At 42.6% G+C, this 16,412-nt stretch overlaps 1 protein-coding gene across 1 annotated transcript in view; it reads right to left on the bottom strand.

The window, feature by feature from the left end:
* Positions 1–16,310, bottom strand: part of LOC149353044 (copper-transporting ATPase 2-like) — a 66,610-nt gene extending 50,300 nt beyond the window's left edge. Inside the window, exons 1-7 of the mRNA XM_089582241.1 lie at positions 16,174–16,310; positions 15,884–16,012; positions 14,587–15,475; positions 11,945–12,127; positions 11,175–11,338; positions 10,061–10,222; positions 6,985–7,064 (exon numbers count right to left, since the gene is read on the bottom strand). Coding sequence (XP_089438367.1) covers positions 6,985–7,064; positions 10,061–10,222; positions 11,175–11,338; positions 11,945–12,127; positions 14,587–15,475; positions 15,884–15,997 — 1,592 coding nt within the window. The 5' untranslated portion in view covers positions 15,998–16,012; positions 16,174–16,310. The remainder of the gene's footprint in view (positions 1–6,984; positions 7,065–10,060; positions 10,223–11,174; positions 11,339–11,944; positions 12,128–14,586; positions 15,476–15,883; positions 16,013–16,173) is intronic.
* Between the last annotated feature and the right edge of the window lie 102 nt (positions 16,311–16,412).

Genomic DNA, 16,412 nt, shown 5'->3' with positions numbered 1-16,412 from the left:
TGAAGGGCTCCCGATAATATCGACCACCTGGGGCTCTTTAACATGCACTGCCACCGCACAATACATGGGCTTCTAGCATTTCGCTTCCAAGAAATGCAACCACCGCAACTGGGATTGAACCCACGTCTTTCGGGTCAGCAGCCGAGCATCATAATCACTAAGCCACCATGGCGGCTACTGTTTGTCTTTACGATGAAGTCTCCACTTCATCGCATTTTCGCCTTTTTGGCAGTTTATTTTTGGGGGGGGGGGGGGGGGGGGGCACAAGGAATGTTATAAATTGACCACTGGATAATCCAGGCACTTCTTCCACAGTTCTTAGCGCTCAGAATTAATAAAATTTTACTAGCCTAGTTGCGACTTGTGTCATTTTATGGATTTCATTTTGCCTGACCACATTACAAGATAGACACTGTTATGCTAGACTGCCTACCTATATCAAGTAGTATACATTACTGTTCACAAAATGCCTTTTTATATGCATGGTGCTGAGTCAGTCTCTAGTAGGATACAACTTAAGAAACAGCAGTTGGTAACAATGGGCCACAGCCTGCGGCGCCCTCTATTACTCTGCTGACCAATCACAAAAGTGAACAAAATCAGCTTTTTAATGTTAGACTGTATCAAACAAGCCAGAGGCATCAACTTGAGACAATAATTTCAACTCATGATTAGCTTCTTGTTTAGGCAACAAGGAAAGCTTTAAAGGGACCATGAAAAGAATTAAAAGCCGCTTGTAAATGTTAGAAGTTATGCTCAGAAGCACTGACACCAAGTATGAGTCTTCGGAACTCAGCCGGCAATTTATTATGGCTTGTTAAAAATCGCGTTTCTTAAAATTCGCGGGCCGTTTGGTGTCTTCGTAGGGAGCGGTTTTGAAACCAAAACCGGGAAAACAGACGTCACTAGTCCCATGACGTCGGTAGGCCACCACACGCTGTCATTCGCTCGAGCCGCGGCAGCTACGACGTCACGGGCACACTTCCGGTAGCGGTGAAAATCGTCTGCTCGAGGCGCCGCGCGACCCCCTCGGGCCAGGGCATTGCCTTCACGCATATGTTTTCAATTTGCCTCTGCCGCCTCTTTCTGCCGGGAGTTCGGGAGCAAAGAAAGCGCCGAGACCGGAGAGACGCTGCCGACGCACGCTGCTCCTCGGGAGTGCGACAACCGGAAGTCGTAAACCGAACGTCAGCGAATGACGTATTCATGGGCGGAGCCCAGTCCCGGAGCTGTTTTCTTTATTTTTTCTTGGTGCTCCGCACGTATGAGTTGAGGGGGGAGAGGAGGAGCGTGATTTTTAATCGTCTATAACTTCGTTGTTATTCATGCTAGCTCGAAAATTCTTTCGCTGGGGTGACGAGTGATGGATTGCCTATCTTTAAGTAATCTCAATTAATTTGTTTCATAGTCCCTTTAACAACGGTCTGCTTTTTGTAACAAAGGAATCCTGTTCAGCGGTTCTGAAAGTGGGAAGAGCTTCACTGCAGACTTGAGCAGTATCAGACTACAGTATTGTTTACTTCAGCTGCAAAGACTTCACTGCAGTCACTGCAGTGCACTGCAGTTGTACTATTTAAAAAAAAAATAAGGGCAACAGCATTTGCCTGTTTATCATTTTCAGAAACATTTTTTTGATACTGAACAGATATTTGACATTCGAAGCAATTTTTTCTACATATTCGTATTCAATTCTTATTCGAAAATTTCAATATTTGCACAACACTACATACTACGTTTTGTTGCATTCCCACTGGTAACTAGCATTATAGAGTTCAGTGCCTTTTAGTACCAATGAATCAGTGCCTGAAAAATGGCTGTTCTTGTCAAGGATACATATGACTGCAAAGTAATGCATAAACTGCAACTAACTACCAAGAGAAAGTTGAAATGACAGCGATGAGCAAGAAGCACAAAACAAATGTGCAATAAATGCATTGATGCCCAAGCACAATTAGGTGCATATCTTTTGCAGCTATGCTTACAAGAAATGTACAGTCCCAGACAGCATTTTACACAACGCGGGCGCAAGGGAAATACATTACTGCCGTATGCTTTGCTATCCAATCAGCTTGTAATCATTCCAGCAGGTACAGTGAGCATTTGCCCTCATGCTTCCAGGCTTTTTTGTGAACTGGTCTGCCTTATCTGATAGAAATAAATATCTTTATGCACACCTGCGTCCTGTAAAATTTTGTCTGGGATTGCACCTCTAACCTAGGAACTACTGTGAGATATCACTGGCTGACTCCGGAACCCAGTATGTGCACACTTTGGAACAGCACAAGCTCTGGCAATACAAGTAAAAAATATGAAGCTTCTCGGACCCCTTATACATGTGCATAAAAAAAATATCCAGTGTTAACATCCAGAGCAAGGCATTCAAAAAGGCTTGTCTCCACATAAGCATGAATGGCCTGCACTGATCAGCATCATAAAATTGCACAATATTAAATGTTTGGATGTCATGACAACAAAAGCTATTTCACTGCAGCGTGGTAACTAATGGCACAAGATTAAGCTATGGCACAACAGTAGAAAAAAAACAGCAAGTGTTTTTTTGTTTTTTTTTAATTCCACGAACAACCTTAGACACAAAAAAAAAGAGCACAGGCAAAAGGAAACAGGAACGGGCCTTCCTCGATACACAGCTTGGCACAAGCGAAAGTACAACTTATAAGCAAACTGCATTTAAGGTTGTGAGTAGCTACAGACAATACTTGGTATTTAGCTGCCATAACCAAGAAGAAAGGAAACACTAATATAAAGCATGCGAATTTATGCAAAATAACTCTGGGGTTATTATGTATTCTTAATGTGACCAGCCCTAAAGACAAGATCAACAGTACAAAAACAGTAATAAGCTTTGCGTCAATTCTCTACCGTAAATCTGGCAATGCATTTTATTTCACGTCAACGGATTCAAAACATGGGCTTCAGGGTTGCTTTATATAAAACTGTGAATAGTTTTGCATATAAGCAATATGTGTGGGCTTAAATATGCTGCTGTTCTGCCTCTCAACTTCCCTGCTTGCCGTAAGGCTGGACATGCAAACAAATACAGTGAAAGCTCGTTAATTCAAACTTCAAGGGACCGGAAATAACGTTCCAATTATCGAATGACCCTGAAAAACTGTCAAGAACTGCATGCATCACGGTAAATTTATTTGGTGAAAGACTGGGAAATGGTCGTCTGCTTTTGAGACAAGAACAGCGCAACAATGACTATGTTTCACATTTCAATCAACGCCTTATTGTGTGCACGCTGCCGGGAGTGTCAAAGCAAAACTAGCTGCTTCAAGACGGTAAGGGCCTCCCCTGCATCCTTCAAGGTGCGACACAGTAGGGGGTGGAGCCCCCTCAAGGAGGCTTCAGCCACGACTGCCTGGATCGGACGTGTGGCCGTACTTAATTGCAAAAAACTAAAACAGAGAACGGCACTTGACAAACGCATAGTTTTGGCACAATGAAATAATGGAACAACCATGCAGAAGGAAGTGAGGCATAAGCGCAGCCGCTCCAATCAGCATCTGAAACTGCGCAGCTGGGTTCAGTTGGCTGGCTGATGCGCGGCTGATGGCCACCGTCACTGCGGCCTTGCGCGAAGCTTTGAAAAGCAAAACTGAAACTACGCGGTCGGGCAAGTCTCAGAGCCAGGCCGTCCATTTCTGTCATGCCTGCCGCTGCACGCATGTCAAAGGTGTGCGGGCGACTCTGCAGCAGCGTGGCAATGACTATTTTTCACGTCTCCATCAATGCTTTATTGTATGCATGCTGTCGATTGGGAGCTTGGTTTTATGGGATTTAACGTCCCAAAGCAACTCAGGCTATGAAGGACTCTGTAGTGGAGGCGCTGGATAATTTTGACCGCCTGAGTTCTTTAATATGCACTGACATCACACAGTACAAGGCCTCTAGCATTTTGCCTCCATCAAAATGTGACCGTTGCGGCCAGGATCGAACCCACATCTTTCAGGTTAGCAACCAAGCACCATATCTACTGAGCCAACTGAGCTACCACGGCGGCCTGCTGTCGGGAGCATCGAAGCAGAACTGCTCCAGAATCGTAAGAGCCTACTGCATCCCTCATGGTGCGGCTCAGTGAAGCTCCACCGCTACCACATCACGCCCACCATTAGCGGCACCATTTTCGTGTGTAGAGGCTTCACTGCACAAATAGCAAATGGTGCATAATGAGCATGCAGTTCAGCACTCTGGAAGAACATAGCCATATGGACAGAAGCTAAGGAAATGGCTCAGTGGCTCCGAGGCGGCGAGAAAAAAAAAAAACGGGGAAAGAAAACACCAGCGATGCAGCAACCAGCATCCAAAACCAGCTGGGTTAGGTCGGCTAGTACATATCTGCTAGTCGAGCCACTGTTGCTGCGGGCTACCGCGTAGCTCAGAAAAGCAAAACTGAAACTACGCAGTCAAGACTGTTCTCGAACACACGGCTGTTCACTCGATATATTGCCCAGAGTTACTGTATAAGTACCTAGAGTTGTGTGTAGCTCTGCCGAGTTGCTGCAGAAAGCACACAAGTTATGCGGCAAAGCCGCAGAGCGAGACAAGCTTTCGAAGCTTTTTACTCGGCATAATTATATAAATCAGTAGTGTCCATGGTAAAATACAAAGAATGCGATTGCCAAAGGTAACTGCTCAATGATTTCCGCTTCCAAGTTGCATCGTAAAGTGCCTCCTGCAAACACGAAGTGCGGATAACTTGGATGCTTTCTGCAGCAACTCTGCAAACCTATGCGCAACTCTAGGTACTTATACAATAACTCTAGTCATGCTTGACTTCACACGCACATCAGAGGTGCGCAGGGGACTGTGCAGCCTAGAATTTGAACAAGGCTATGTAGATGATTTCTTGCTGCGCCCGTCACACTTCGAACGGTCATTTGAACAGCCTCCTTTGGAAGCCTGTTCGAATTAATCAGTGCGAGACCTGTTGAATTGGTGAGTATCCAGCAGTTCGAATAATCCTTATTTCCAAATTAATGGGGGTCGAATTAACGAGCTTTTACAGCATATAAATCTGTGCAGGTCCCTTTTGAAAGAAGTAACATGTCTAACAAAAAATGCATGCTTGCACCCTTACTTCCTGAAGCGGTGAGCAGTCAATGGCCAAACACAAGCACCTAAACATGTCATCATCATCATCATCATCAGCCTGACTACGCCCACTGCAGGACAAAGACCTCTCCCATGTCTCTCCAATTAACTCTGTCCTGTGCCAACTGCGGCCACCGTATCCCCGCAAACTTCTTAATCTCATCTGCCCACCTAACTTTCTGCCGGCCCCTGCTACGCTTCCTTTCCCTTGGTATCTACTCCGTTACCCTTAAGGACCAGCGATTATTTTGCCTTCGCATTACATGCCCTGCCTAAGCCCATTTCATCCTCCTGGTTTTGACTAGCATGTCATTAACCCGTGTTTGATCTCTGACCCACTCTGCCCTCTTCCGGTCTCTTAAGATTACACCCATTATTTTTCTTTCCATAGCTCGCTGCGCTGTCCTTAACTTGAAGTTTAACCCTTTTCATTAGCCTCCATGTTTTTGCCCCATAGGTGCTACTAGCACAACAAAAACCACTTGTGAGTTTTTATACTACTCTCAAGGCTTGATACAAATGTTTATTATGCCTGTTACCTTGAGTTCGCTGCTAAAAAAGCAAACATCAGACATGTGTTGCAGATCTGGTTAATTTTTTGGAGTGAACATCACATTAAAGTCTAGTCTTTCTTTTTTTTTTTTTTTCAGCAATACCAGCAGGGTCTACGCCTGATTTATGTGACAACTATATTGTGCTCACTGCTCTAACAGCAAGCATTATAAGTAGGTTTCAGCGTCCTGGGCATTTTTTTACCAAGAAAGAAAATTTTCTGACAAGTAAATATGATAATAACCTACAAGCTGGAAGGTTTCTTCCGGCAGTACAGGCAGAATCTGCAATTCATAGAATCTTAACACTTCTGTACCAATTTTCTTAGCACTGGTTCTATTGCTTCGGCTGCTACCAAGTGGTTTCAAGATAATGTCACGGCAAATGAGCAACCTCAATATAAAAAAATCGATCTTTGCTTTGCTCAGGACTTTACAGTGACAAAAAAAGAACAAAAATAAATACAGGGTACTGTATAGCAACAGTTCAATTTGCCTTTCTCCATCGCAATGCCCTCTTCTACAAACACCAGCACACATCATGCCCAAAAAGTGCAGCCTTTCTTTATCAGCTAGGACACTGGACAGAGCTTTTACACAATGGCACTACATAAGCAATCCAGATAGCCTTTACAATCTCTACTGAGACCTTTAGAAACTCGAAGCTCAATGAGTTGAACCTTTGTCGGAATCAACGGCCACTGGCACACCAGCTGCTCAGAGCTGCTTTCTGAAGTTTTATACCTTGCACAATAAAAAAATAATGTCCAAAAATTTTCACCCCACCTTAAACACCATTTTCTTCACTAGCTTCGCCACATTAGCTAGTGACACAAGTTTTTTTTCTACTTCACACCGATTTCTCAAAAATAATGCAGCGCACAGACCTTTACCATTTTTTCTTAGCCTTATATTGAAATGATGGATAGTGTCGGGTGCATTCATAAAGACTATGTAAATTATCTATGCTGCCTTTTAAAAAAAAGCCACTAGCAAATAAAAATAGTTTACAAGGCTTCAATTACATTTATTTCAATAAAAGGTTTTATTTTAGCAGGTATACAATAGAAAGAACATATCTAGCCGATCAAGTCTTTAGCTGGCGCGTGTGATGGCTTCGTTTTTCGTGCTCCTGCAGCTTATGACCCAGCAAACTTGCGGAAATATCAAATCTAAGCCCAGACTCACTAAGCCCGTGCTTAATATAGAGCTTTCCACAAGTTTGCTTTGTCGCAAAGCGCAGGAGCACAGAAAAAGTGGCCGTCGCACACGCTAGCTGAAGACTTGGCCCGGTGTACACAGAAAATCTCCTACTTACTTCCTGATTTCAGCAACATGCGTGAGATGATCCACATCCAGCTTGTTGACTGCTACAGGGGATGCTTCAAATCCCAGCTCCTGAGCAATGATTATATGTAAAAAAGTACAGATGTCATGGTGTTAAACAACCTATCTAAGTTTCTGCGTCTATGACACACAAATCCACAAAAATAACCCAAATATTAGGTAAATATTCTTAACTGAAATAATTAAAAATAGGGTGAGCTGAAATATCCTACAATGCCACAAAAAGCTAAGTAACTGGAAAAATAATCTGTGAACATAATTTCACAAACACTCAGCAATCAACCATATTATTGCTTACAAACTACTGTAGTCAATCATGCAGCAGTAACTGCAGCTAATTAACTCTTTCCTTACCAAGGGAAAACGACCATTTTTCATATGTCTCAGACAAAAATTTTTTTTAGAAAAAGTGTGATAGATAAAATTATATAAAATGCATAACAATAATTGAGATAGAATGCGCTTTATAATGAAATTTATTTGAACACATATTCTGCTTGAAATGCTGTGGAAAAAAATCAGTAAACACAACAAAAAAATAAAAAAGAACAAAAGTTTTGTGTTTATATGACAATAACTTTCCAAACACTTGTACTAATAAAATTCTAGAAATTACAAAACAATTCAAATTCTTTCTAAAACATAGCATCAAAGTTGGAAAATTATAACTTGAATAGTTTTCGAGCTAGAATTTTTTTTCTTTATGCCTCTTGAAAAGGCTCGTTTGAGAGTGCCCTTTGTATGATTTTTACAGTCCAAGAAAAAAAAATTGGAAGTGTAATGTTATGCGCCAAACGAAAGCTTGGTAAGCGTGGTTTAAAAAATACAAATCAAAACTTATTTAATTTACATCAAAAAATTGAAAAAAAAAATATAAAACACAACAAAGTATAGGTGCGATATTGCGATATATAGTATGCGATAAGTATAGCTGCGATGTAGCTGCAGAATCGAAATCCGACGTTACAACATCTTAGTCCGAGTCACTGCTGCTCGGAGGATCTTGAAAATCAGCTGCAGAGGCTGCAGAATCACGTGCAGCGGGACTCTTCCGAGCGCGCGAAGCGCCCGACCTCGATGCGACGCCATCCTCACCGCGTATTATGTCGCAATAATCCTATGCTCCTAGGGCACTTCAAAAATGCCCGACCGGCGGGGAAATTACGAACTAGGCCAAAAATGGAACTAACCGTCTGAACAACAAACCAGATGCGCCCGCACAAGCAGACAGGAAAAAGAAAGCGAAACTATCAGGCCATTGTTCCGGGATCAGTTTGCGCAGTTACAGCGTCTGAACCAAAATCCGACAATGCAACATCGTCACCAGAGACTCTGCTACTCATAGCATAGATAATAATTGCAGTCAACGCAGTAGAATTGCGCGCAGCAAGGTTTTTCCGAGCGCGCGCCGTCCGCGCGCCCAACGCCTTGCACGGAGCATCCGCGCCGTACCCTCCGCTTCAAGGGCGTTTCAAAAATTCGCGCGTCATGGGAAAATTGCACTCTACGCAGAAACCGAAACTGTAGTCTCTGAAGAACAACTTAGATGGCGCCACATCACCGTAACGGCTATAATGAGGAGCTTCGGTTCGCACAAACAGACCGGAACGAGGAATCTGAACGCACAGGCGAGCGTTCTGGGCTCTCGTTGCCCAGTTTGAGCTTCGAAACAATACCTGACGATACAGCATCGTCGTCAGGGTCCTTGCTAATCGATACATCAATAATATGTGGTGCAAACGCAGCGGAATTGAGTGGAACGGGGTTTTTTCGAGCGAGCGCCATTCCCGATGATGACGGCTTGTTCGGAGCGCCCGACTCCGCACCCCCAACTTCAAGCGCGTCTCAAAAATTGCCGCTTTTTGGCAAAAATATAAACTAAACAGGAAGTTGAAGTTCAATGTGTGAACAACAAACCAAATGACTCAGCAAGTCCGTAGCTGCCGCGGTCGCGCTGCCGTAGCGCTTCAAATTTGTCGATCACCGGTGATCAAAGCACAGTGGCGTGGTAACGAAAGAGTTAAGAATAACTGCAATGTGGCTGAAGCAAATAAATATAGCAAATAAAATGATTTTATGATTTATGGGAGTTTAACGTCCCAAAGCGACTCAGGCTATGAGGGACGCCGTAGTGAAGGGCTCCAGAAATTTCGACCACCTGGGGTTCTTTAACGTGCGCTGACATTGCACAGTACACGGGCCTCTAGAATTTCGCTTCCATCGAAATTCGACTGCCGCGGCGGGGTCAGCAGTCGAGCGCCATAACCACTGAGCCAACAGGGTGGCCGCAAATAAAATGTTTCCTTTTTATTCATTTTTGCTCTAATGAGATCTGACAACATTACCCTTCCCAAGGCAGGTAATGTTATCAACGATTGCGAACTAACATGAGGCAGGACACACTGAATATGACGTGTGTCCTACACCCTGTCACACTGCCCTACGACCCGTCATGTGTCCTACGCCCCATCACATCACATTTGGCACTCACCCTTTTATTCATGAATAAGCAAATACCTTGACTGGCAATAATTCAAAACTACCATTAAATCTGAAGTAAGACTATATAGCACCTAAAATTTTCCTTTAGAATAGTATACAAGTAATGGAGACTAAGAAATTTAAGAGAAAAAGAACTTAGAAGAGTACTAGAAAAAACTATGTAAAGCAAAATAAAAATTGTAGCTAACTTGCTTGCTCACCTTTTTCTTCCCCCCATAAGGACTGTAATGACACAGTTAAAATGGAAAGCTATGTTTTAACCTAAACAGGTCGAAATGACACTTCGGAACAAATTCTTCAAAATATACAAAATCTTAGTACTGCACTTTTCAGGACAACTGTGCAACAAGGGATGAACAAGGAAGTGTACAAGACAAGCGTACACTCTTAACTGATTTTACTTAGAAATATGCCTCAACTAACTAAGTTGCCCATTATAACTAACCTACCATCATACCACCTTGAATTTTGCACAGTACACCACAGGAGGGATACAAAACATAAGAAATTTAAGACAGAAGGCAAACCTATCCCACAGCACTGACCTCTATAGCTTGGATGAGCCTTCGTGGACCAATAAGCTCTGTGTCAAAGACAAAGTGGCCCCTCTGCATGGCAAGGCTGATTGATGCCTTTGTTACGCCTGGTTGTTTGAGGAGGTTAGATTCAATGGATGCAACACAGGAGGCACACGTCATGCCTCTGATCTGAAATCAAAACAAGCCTTTTATAAACATGCAAGAAATGTATTTAAAAAGAAGCAACTGAAAGCAGACTCTTGCTTCAGCCTGCTTTCTATGACATTCAATAAATGAACGAACAATACTGGGTCATGTGGGTGCAATCCAGTCAGTACTGTTGCTGAAGATCTTACTAAAGCACGCCAACATGATCTGTGTGGCCGGAATGATTCTCGCCATGCTCATTACAATAATAGATATGGTTTGGTTTATGGGGGTTTAACGTCCCAAAGCAACTCGGGTTATGAGGGACGCCATAGTGAAGGGCTCCGGAAATTTCAACTGCCTGGAGTTTTTTAACGTGCGCTGACATCGTACGGTACACGGACCACTAGCATTTCACCTCCATCAAAATATCACTGCCGCCGCCAGGGTTGGAACCGCGTCTTCCGGGTCAGCAGCTGAGCACCATAACCACTGAGCCACTGTGGCGGCTATTACGATAATTACACTAGAACAAAATGCACAAAAAAGTGTGGCTTCAGAATTTCTCTACCCTTCCACCTCATCCATAAGTGCACATGGCAAAAATAAAAGTCTATTCAATTATGAGGAAATAAGCACACTTGCTTATGATAAGGCTAGTTAATTGATGTCTTCGTGGGCCAGCTTGCATGTATTCTTGTCAAAGACAAAAGAAGTGTAGACTGAAATACAGAACACACTTCTGGGCTGTCAAATGAAGCCGTTTCCACCTTGTCATACTTATAAGCTGGAAACAGCTTCAGCTGACAGTCCAGAAGCGTGTTATTTTTGTTCATCTTTCCTTCGTGTCCATCAAGAGTGCTATGTTCATGCTGGCTCCCCAAGACAAGACACTAAGCTGGAATGTTTTTGTTTTGATCCTATGTGCTTTCACACGCATCAAATGTGCCTACACCAAAGAAAACGAGAAAAAACAAAACTTGTGCACACTCACTTCGAGATCTATTTCTCCTGGTTGAATGTCAATTGTTTCTATAACTGAAGCATCATAACCTAGATCTGTTGTCATCTGTGAAAGCTGCACGGGCGAAACTTTTTCTGGATCATACTTCACTTCTGCCCTTTCTGACAGAAGACTCACAAGTGCCTGGGCAACACCTAAGGCATAGAAATACAAAAATAAATTACAAAAGCATGTAAATGGTAAGCAACGTCATTAGTTTGATCTTGTGAAAGTTTAACGAAATTCTGCCCAGTTTGAAAATCGTAATGTAAACAAAAGAAACCAGCAAGCCAAGAACGAAACAATTCTATTGTTTGTGATTTCTACTAAATTCCAAAATGAAAATCCTGAGCTACCAATGAATCAGGTTTGCAAATATGAGAAGTAACTCATGCAGTAAGTGGATCAGATACCCCCCGCCCAGCATCTATGACATATGCACAAAGTTTGATAGAGAACTTAAACAATATAAAAAAAATGATGGGTGTCAAGGTTAATTTAGTTAAAAACTGATAAAGAAGTATTCTAGAGAAAACAGCATGCCAAATACTTAAAAAAAAAATGGAACCAAATTAATAACTTCATGAAAACTTCATTCTTTCTCTCATAAAAGATATCAGCTAACAATACACAAGATCCCAGTGAAATCATATTTAGTGTATTAAACATTTCACCACAGCAACCAGAGTATCATATACATTTTTTCTACTAAAATGAAGTAATGAGAAGGCTTCATGCAACGAAGTGCCTGCAGAACTTACCATTCAATTTTAAAAGATTTTTTTCAACAGCTGAAACACATGAGGCACATGTCATGCCTCTGACATGGAGATAGCATTTCTCTAATGGCACATCTTTTTTGCGTGAGGTTTCTGAAGAAACTTTTGATGCTGCTGGCAAATGTAACCTCTCCCCTGTCGATGAAAATATTTTGTCGCCTGAACCTGTAAAAACACGTTGGGAAAGGCATTCAGGCAAACTGTGAAACGCTGTAAAGTTGTGCACAGTTAGAAGCACCACTTTAGTTTGGTGAAGTCAATTAAATTAAGGAATTGCAAGTAAAAAAAAGGGCAACGAATAGAAACTGAACTTGCCTAGATACTTTCTTTTTCAAAGAAAGAGCAAATCAGCAACTATAAAAATAGTACAAGAATTTTGACAAGAGCAGGTGAACTTCCTCACTTTCTTAACTGCAAACTTAAAAAAAAAAAACTGAAAGGTGCACAAGCCTTTCTTTTTTAAATTTTACATTCACATACCTCACCTTCTGCATGCTCCACCAGGTAATTACACAGTCATTTTATAAGACATAATAGCACAAAAAGACACATCCAAAAAGGCCGAGAAAGGTCTGTGCCTTTCTTGGCTTTTTCGCACGTCTTTTTGTGCTATTTCTTCCAAAAGATGTGGACCATGTTGCTCCACTACAAGCTTTGTTAAATTGGACAGTCAGAGTGCCAAAAAAGTAATAACATAAACTCTGACAGTTCTATATGCACTGTGTCGAAATTCGACCGCCGTGGCCGGGATCGAACCCGCGTCTTTTGGTTCAGCAGCCGAACGCCACAACCACTGAGCCACAGCGGTGGCTACCTAACTGGTTCCTACACTTTTATCACTTTTTGCATCATCCAGAAATTACAGCCAGACAGGAGCCACCTAGCAGTCTTCCTTTGTGCTAAAAGTTGGCACTACACTTTCAGGGTCAACCAAAAGTTATAATACCTAGACAGGAGCTACCAAGCTCCTAAACATTTTACCTAACTGGTTTATGGCTTATGGCTTATGGGGGGTTTAACGTCCCAAAGCAACTCAGGCTATGAGGGACGCTGTAGTGAAGGGCTCCGGAAATTTCGACCACCTGGGGTTCTTTAACGTGCACTGACATCGCACAGCACACAGGCCTCTAGAATTTCACCTCCATCGAAATTCGACCGCCGTGGCCGGGATCGAACCCGCGTCTTTTGGTTCAGCAGCCGAGCGCCACAACCACTGAGCCACAGCGGTGGCTACCTAACTGGTTCCTACAGAACATTAATAAATAAGGTAGCTAAATAAAATTTCCTGCTGTGCCAGCTGGTGCATTTTTCTGGATGAAGTTAGCACTACACAAGAACACTAGAGGGGAATGCAAAACAAGGCACTACTAACAACTTGTTAGTAGTGCCTAATAGTGCCTAGTAGTCTTTATCTTGTATAGCTATGACTTAAACCAAAGGTGCATAACATGTTAGCATGAAGCCCAAAAGCAACAAGCATTTTATATTAGAGGAATGACTAGAAAAGACAGTTTATTCTATGGCCATTAGAGTTTTACAACTGTTAACTTCATAAAAAGAGTTCAGGATTTAAATTTGCACTGCAATTTAAGGAATTAAAAATTTTCTCAGCTTTATTTGTATTAAAATTTTACATAACACTCAGCATGGGCAACCTGGACAGACCAAACAACACTGGAGTAGTTTTGAAAAATGCCCGAGACTTATGCTTGGGCAGAAACATTCTATGTGACAAAAGGACTGTGCCTGATTCACAGCATTCCATGTCATGGTTTGCCCATTGACGCATCAGAAAACCACAAGTCAACTTAAAAGCTGCTTCCTCCACTTTCCAAGCTCTCTGTTCTGGCATTGGAGTCGATACAGGAAGGTATGGCACAAGGGGCCTGTGATGTTCAAAGTATGCATGCTTATCAAAATGGCATGAAAAAGATTTTCAGTTATGTTAGACCCTTACAGTACCACAGCAAAGTAGTAAGAATACCATTCCTAAGCAAAAAAAAAAGCTGTGTAAACATTTTACTTTCAGGAAACTATTGCAGTACTGCTGAACATACGGTGATATGCATTAAATGACAGCATGAAGTCTTATGTTTAAATGAATATAAGCGCATCGAAAACAGCGACTACAATGGGTTACAGCTTGTGAACGGACTGTGAGCCTCATATCGCAAAGCTGTCTGTTCAGTATATGCAGGAAGTGATAGTGATGCATGTTTTTCCCAACAGTCAGCATGGTGAAGCTACATGTGATCATGCATTTCAAAATGAAACAACTATGCCCATTTAAAAGACTTTTGTGTTTAGATGTGCCTTCTGCATGTTCCTTGAATGAGCACACCGTTTACACCATGCCAGAGAAGCAGACTGCAATTTATGAACACAAGTAACATTCAGCCACAAAAGAATTACTGTAGAGAAATACAGAAAATATAGACCTTTTCACATTTGTCTTTTTGAGCGCAGCCATGTTCGCACTGGGGCTGTGCCAGCAGCATTCTGATTAGCTGATTTCAGACATCTACTGCACATGTGTAGCACAGTCCAACACGCACACATGTTCAATCAAGCTGTAAACAGTGAAAAGGTCTGTAGAACTCAAGAACTTTTAGATAAGCACTTACCAGAGTCCAAGGAAGAAATAACGGGGCATGACGCAGCTTTGTTGAAGTGCATTTCAAGAAGTGGTGTGTCCTCCGTTACAATGGAATCTCTTCGTGCCTGCTCCTTCACGGTACACTCATAGCCAGCATCAGTGATGATCTCTACAATTTTTTGGCTGGTCAACACTGATGGAATGTACACAACAGCTGCAGTGCCCTCTTCGAGAGACACTTTGACGCCTTCAACTCCATCAGTTTGAGACAATAGACGCTCCAAGGACGAAACACAAGACATACATGTCATGCCAACAACACTGAACAATGCTGAAACTAAGTCTGGTGGTCCTTGCTCACTGAGGATCGTTGCTGAATAGCCAGCACTGCAGACAGCTCTACATAGGTCATGTGCTTTTACTTCATAGCTACAAAAATTGATCAGCACTTTTTGCTCTTCAAGTGACACAGAGACAGACTGGACGCCTGGCTTTGCAAGGAGTACTCTTTCAACTGAAAGAACACATAGGTTGCAAGCAACACCGTCAACAGAAAGTGTGACCGATGATGGTTGGATGCTTTCAGGCAATGTTACAACAAATCCAAGGTTGTTGACTGTAGACTGAATAGATAGAGGGTCAGTTTGAGTCGTTTCATATGTGACACTTGCTCTGCCCTTGTCTAAGGAAACATCAACACGACAGACACCCTTGATTTGTGCAACACTAGTCGTCACTTTGCCCACACACTCATTGCACATCATGCCACCAATGAGTAGGGTGATGTCTTCAAGGCTAGGGCGCGTGTTCTTCGTGCGTGCGTTGAAGCCACTTTCTATTACTGCTCGGGTGATTTCACGCAGAGTAACTTCGGTCGGATCGTACTCGACAGTCGCCTCATTCTCCTCCAGATCCACCTGCAAAGAGTAGTTATACGAGCTCGCAACGTATCTTATGTGGAGGCAGCACACGGGAAGGGGCAGTTTCCTATTGCACACAGGCAGGTGAGATCCGACACCATCTCCACCCGGCTACTATGCCATTGTAGTCTGACAAGCACGCTGCTATGGCCCAACGGTGCCGTAGAAGTCCCGAAAGGTGTCCTAAATGATATACTCATTTTAATCTAAATGAATAACAACAAAGGTTTTCATTAACTACAAGATATCGTGTGGGTACAAGGCACGCTCCGGGGTAGATATAATTACGGAGTAAATATCACAGTTTTACTGTGGTAAGCGAAATGTTCCTATTACTTTTTTTTCCTTCGACTCTAATGATAAGCCACATCAAATGAGAACTTCGTGGGTCATTTATGGACTTACCTGAACATTTCCAACGCCGTTGAGGTTCACCAACTTCTTGTGTATTATTTCAACACAAACGGGACATGTCATCCCTTCTAATAAAATAACGTCTGTTCGCATTGTCGGTGCCATGGTATACTTGGAATACTGAAACGAAAAGATGGAACATAAAAACCACAAAGAGCTGTGTGGTCCTTATTTGAACGCGCACATTCAAATTTGTAACAAGTACGACTGCATTTGTGCACTCTAAACTCTAGTTCAGCAGTCACTTCAAAGCACACTACAATCGCATGAACAAGACTTACCTTCAAAATACCACTAGCACAAACTGATAACACAAAGAGGAGCGCCTGCAACAGAACAGTCAGCACGGCAGCACTCAAAATGTGAGACAAAAGCCAAGAGCAGAAACAACTGTCACGGCCATAAACGATGTACTACGACGAAACCGAAACGGCTGTGGCCGGCTGCAAGGCCGCCTTCGGCTAGCATCCGTTCCTTAGCCAGTAAAGAAGCCTGAAGCCAGACATTGAGCTAGATTTGA

This window comes from Amblyomma mixtum, chromosome 3, assembly GCF_055824585.1.
Source record: "Amblyomma mixtum isolate Tamu chromosome 3, ASM5582458v1, whole genome shotgun sequence".
NCBI lineage: Eukaryota > Metazoa > Arthropoda > Arachnida > Ixodida > Ixodidae > Amblyomma > Amblyomma mixtum.
Note: the sequence above shows the minus strand (reverse complement) of the source record. Positions and strands in the feature narration are given on the sequence as shown.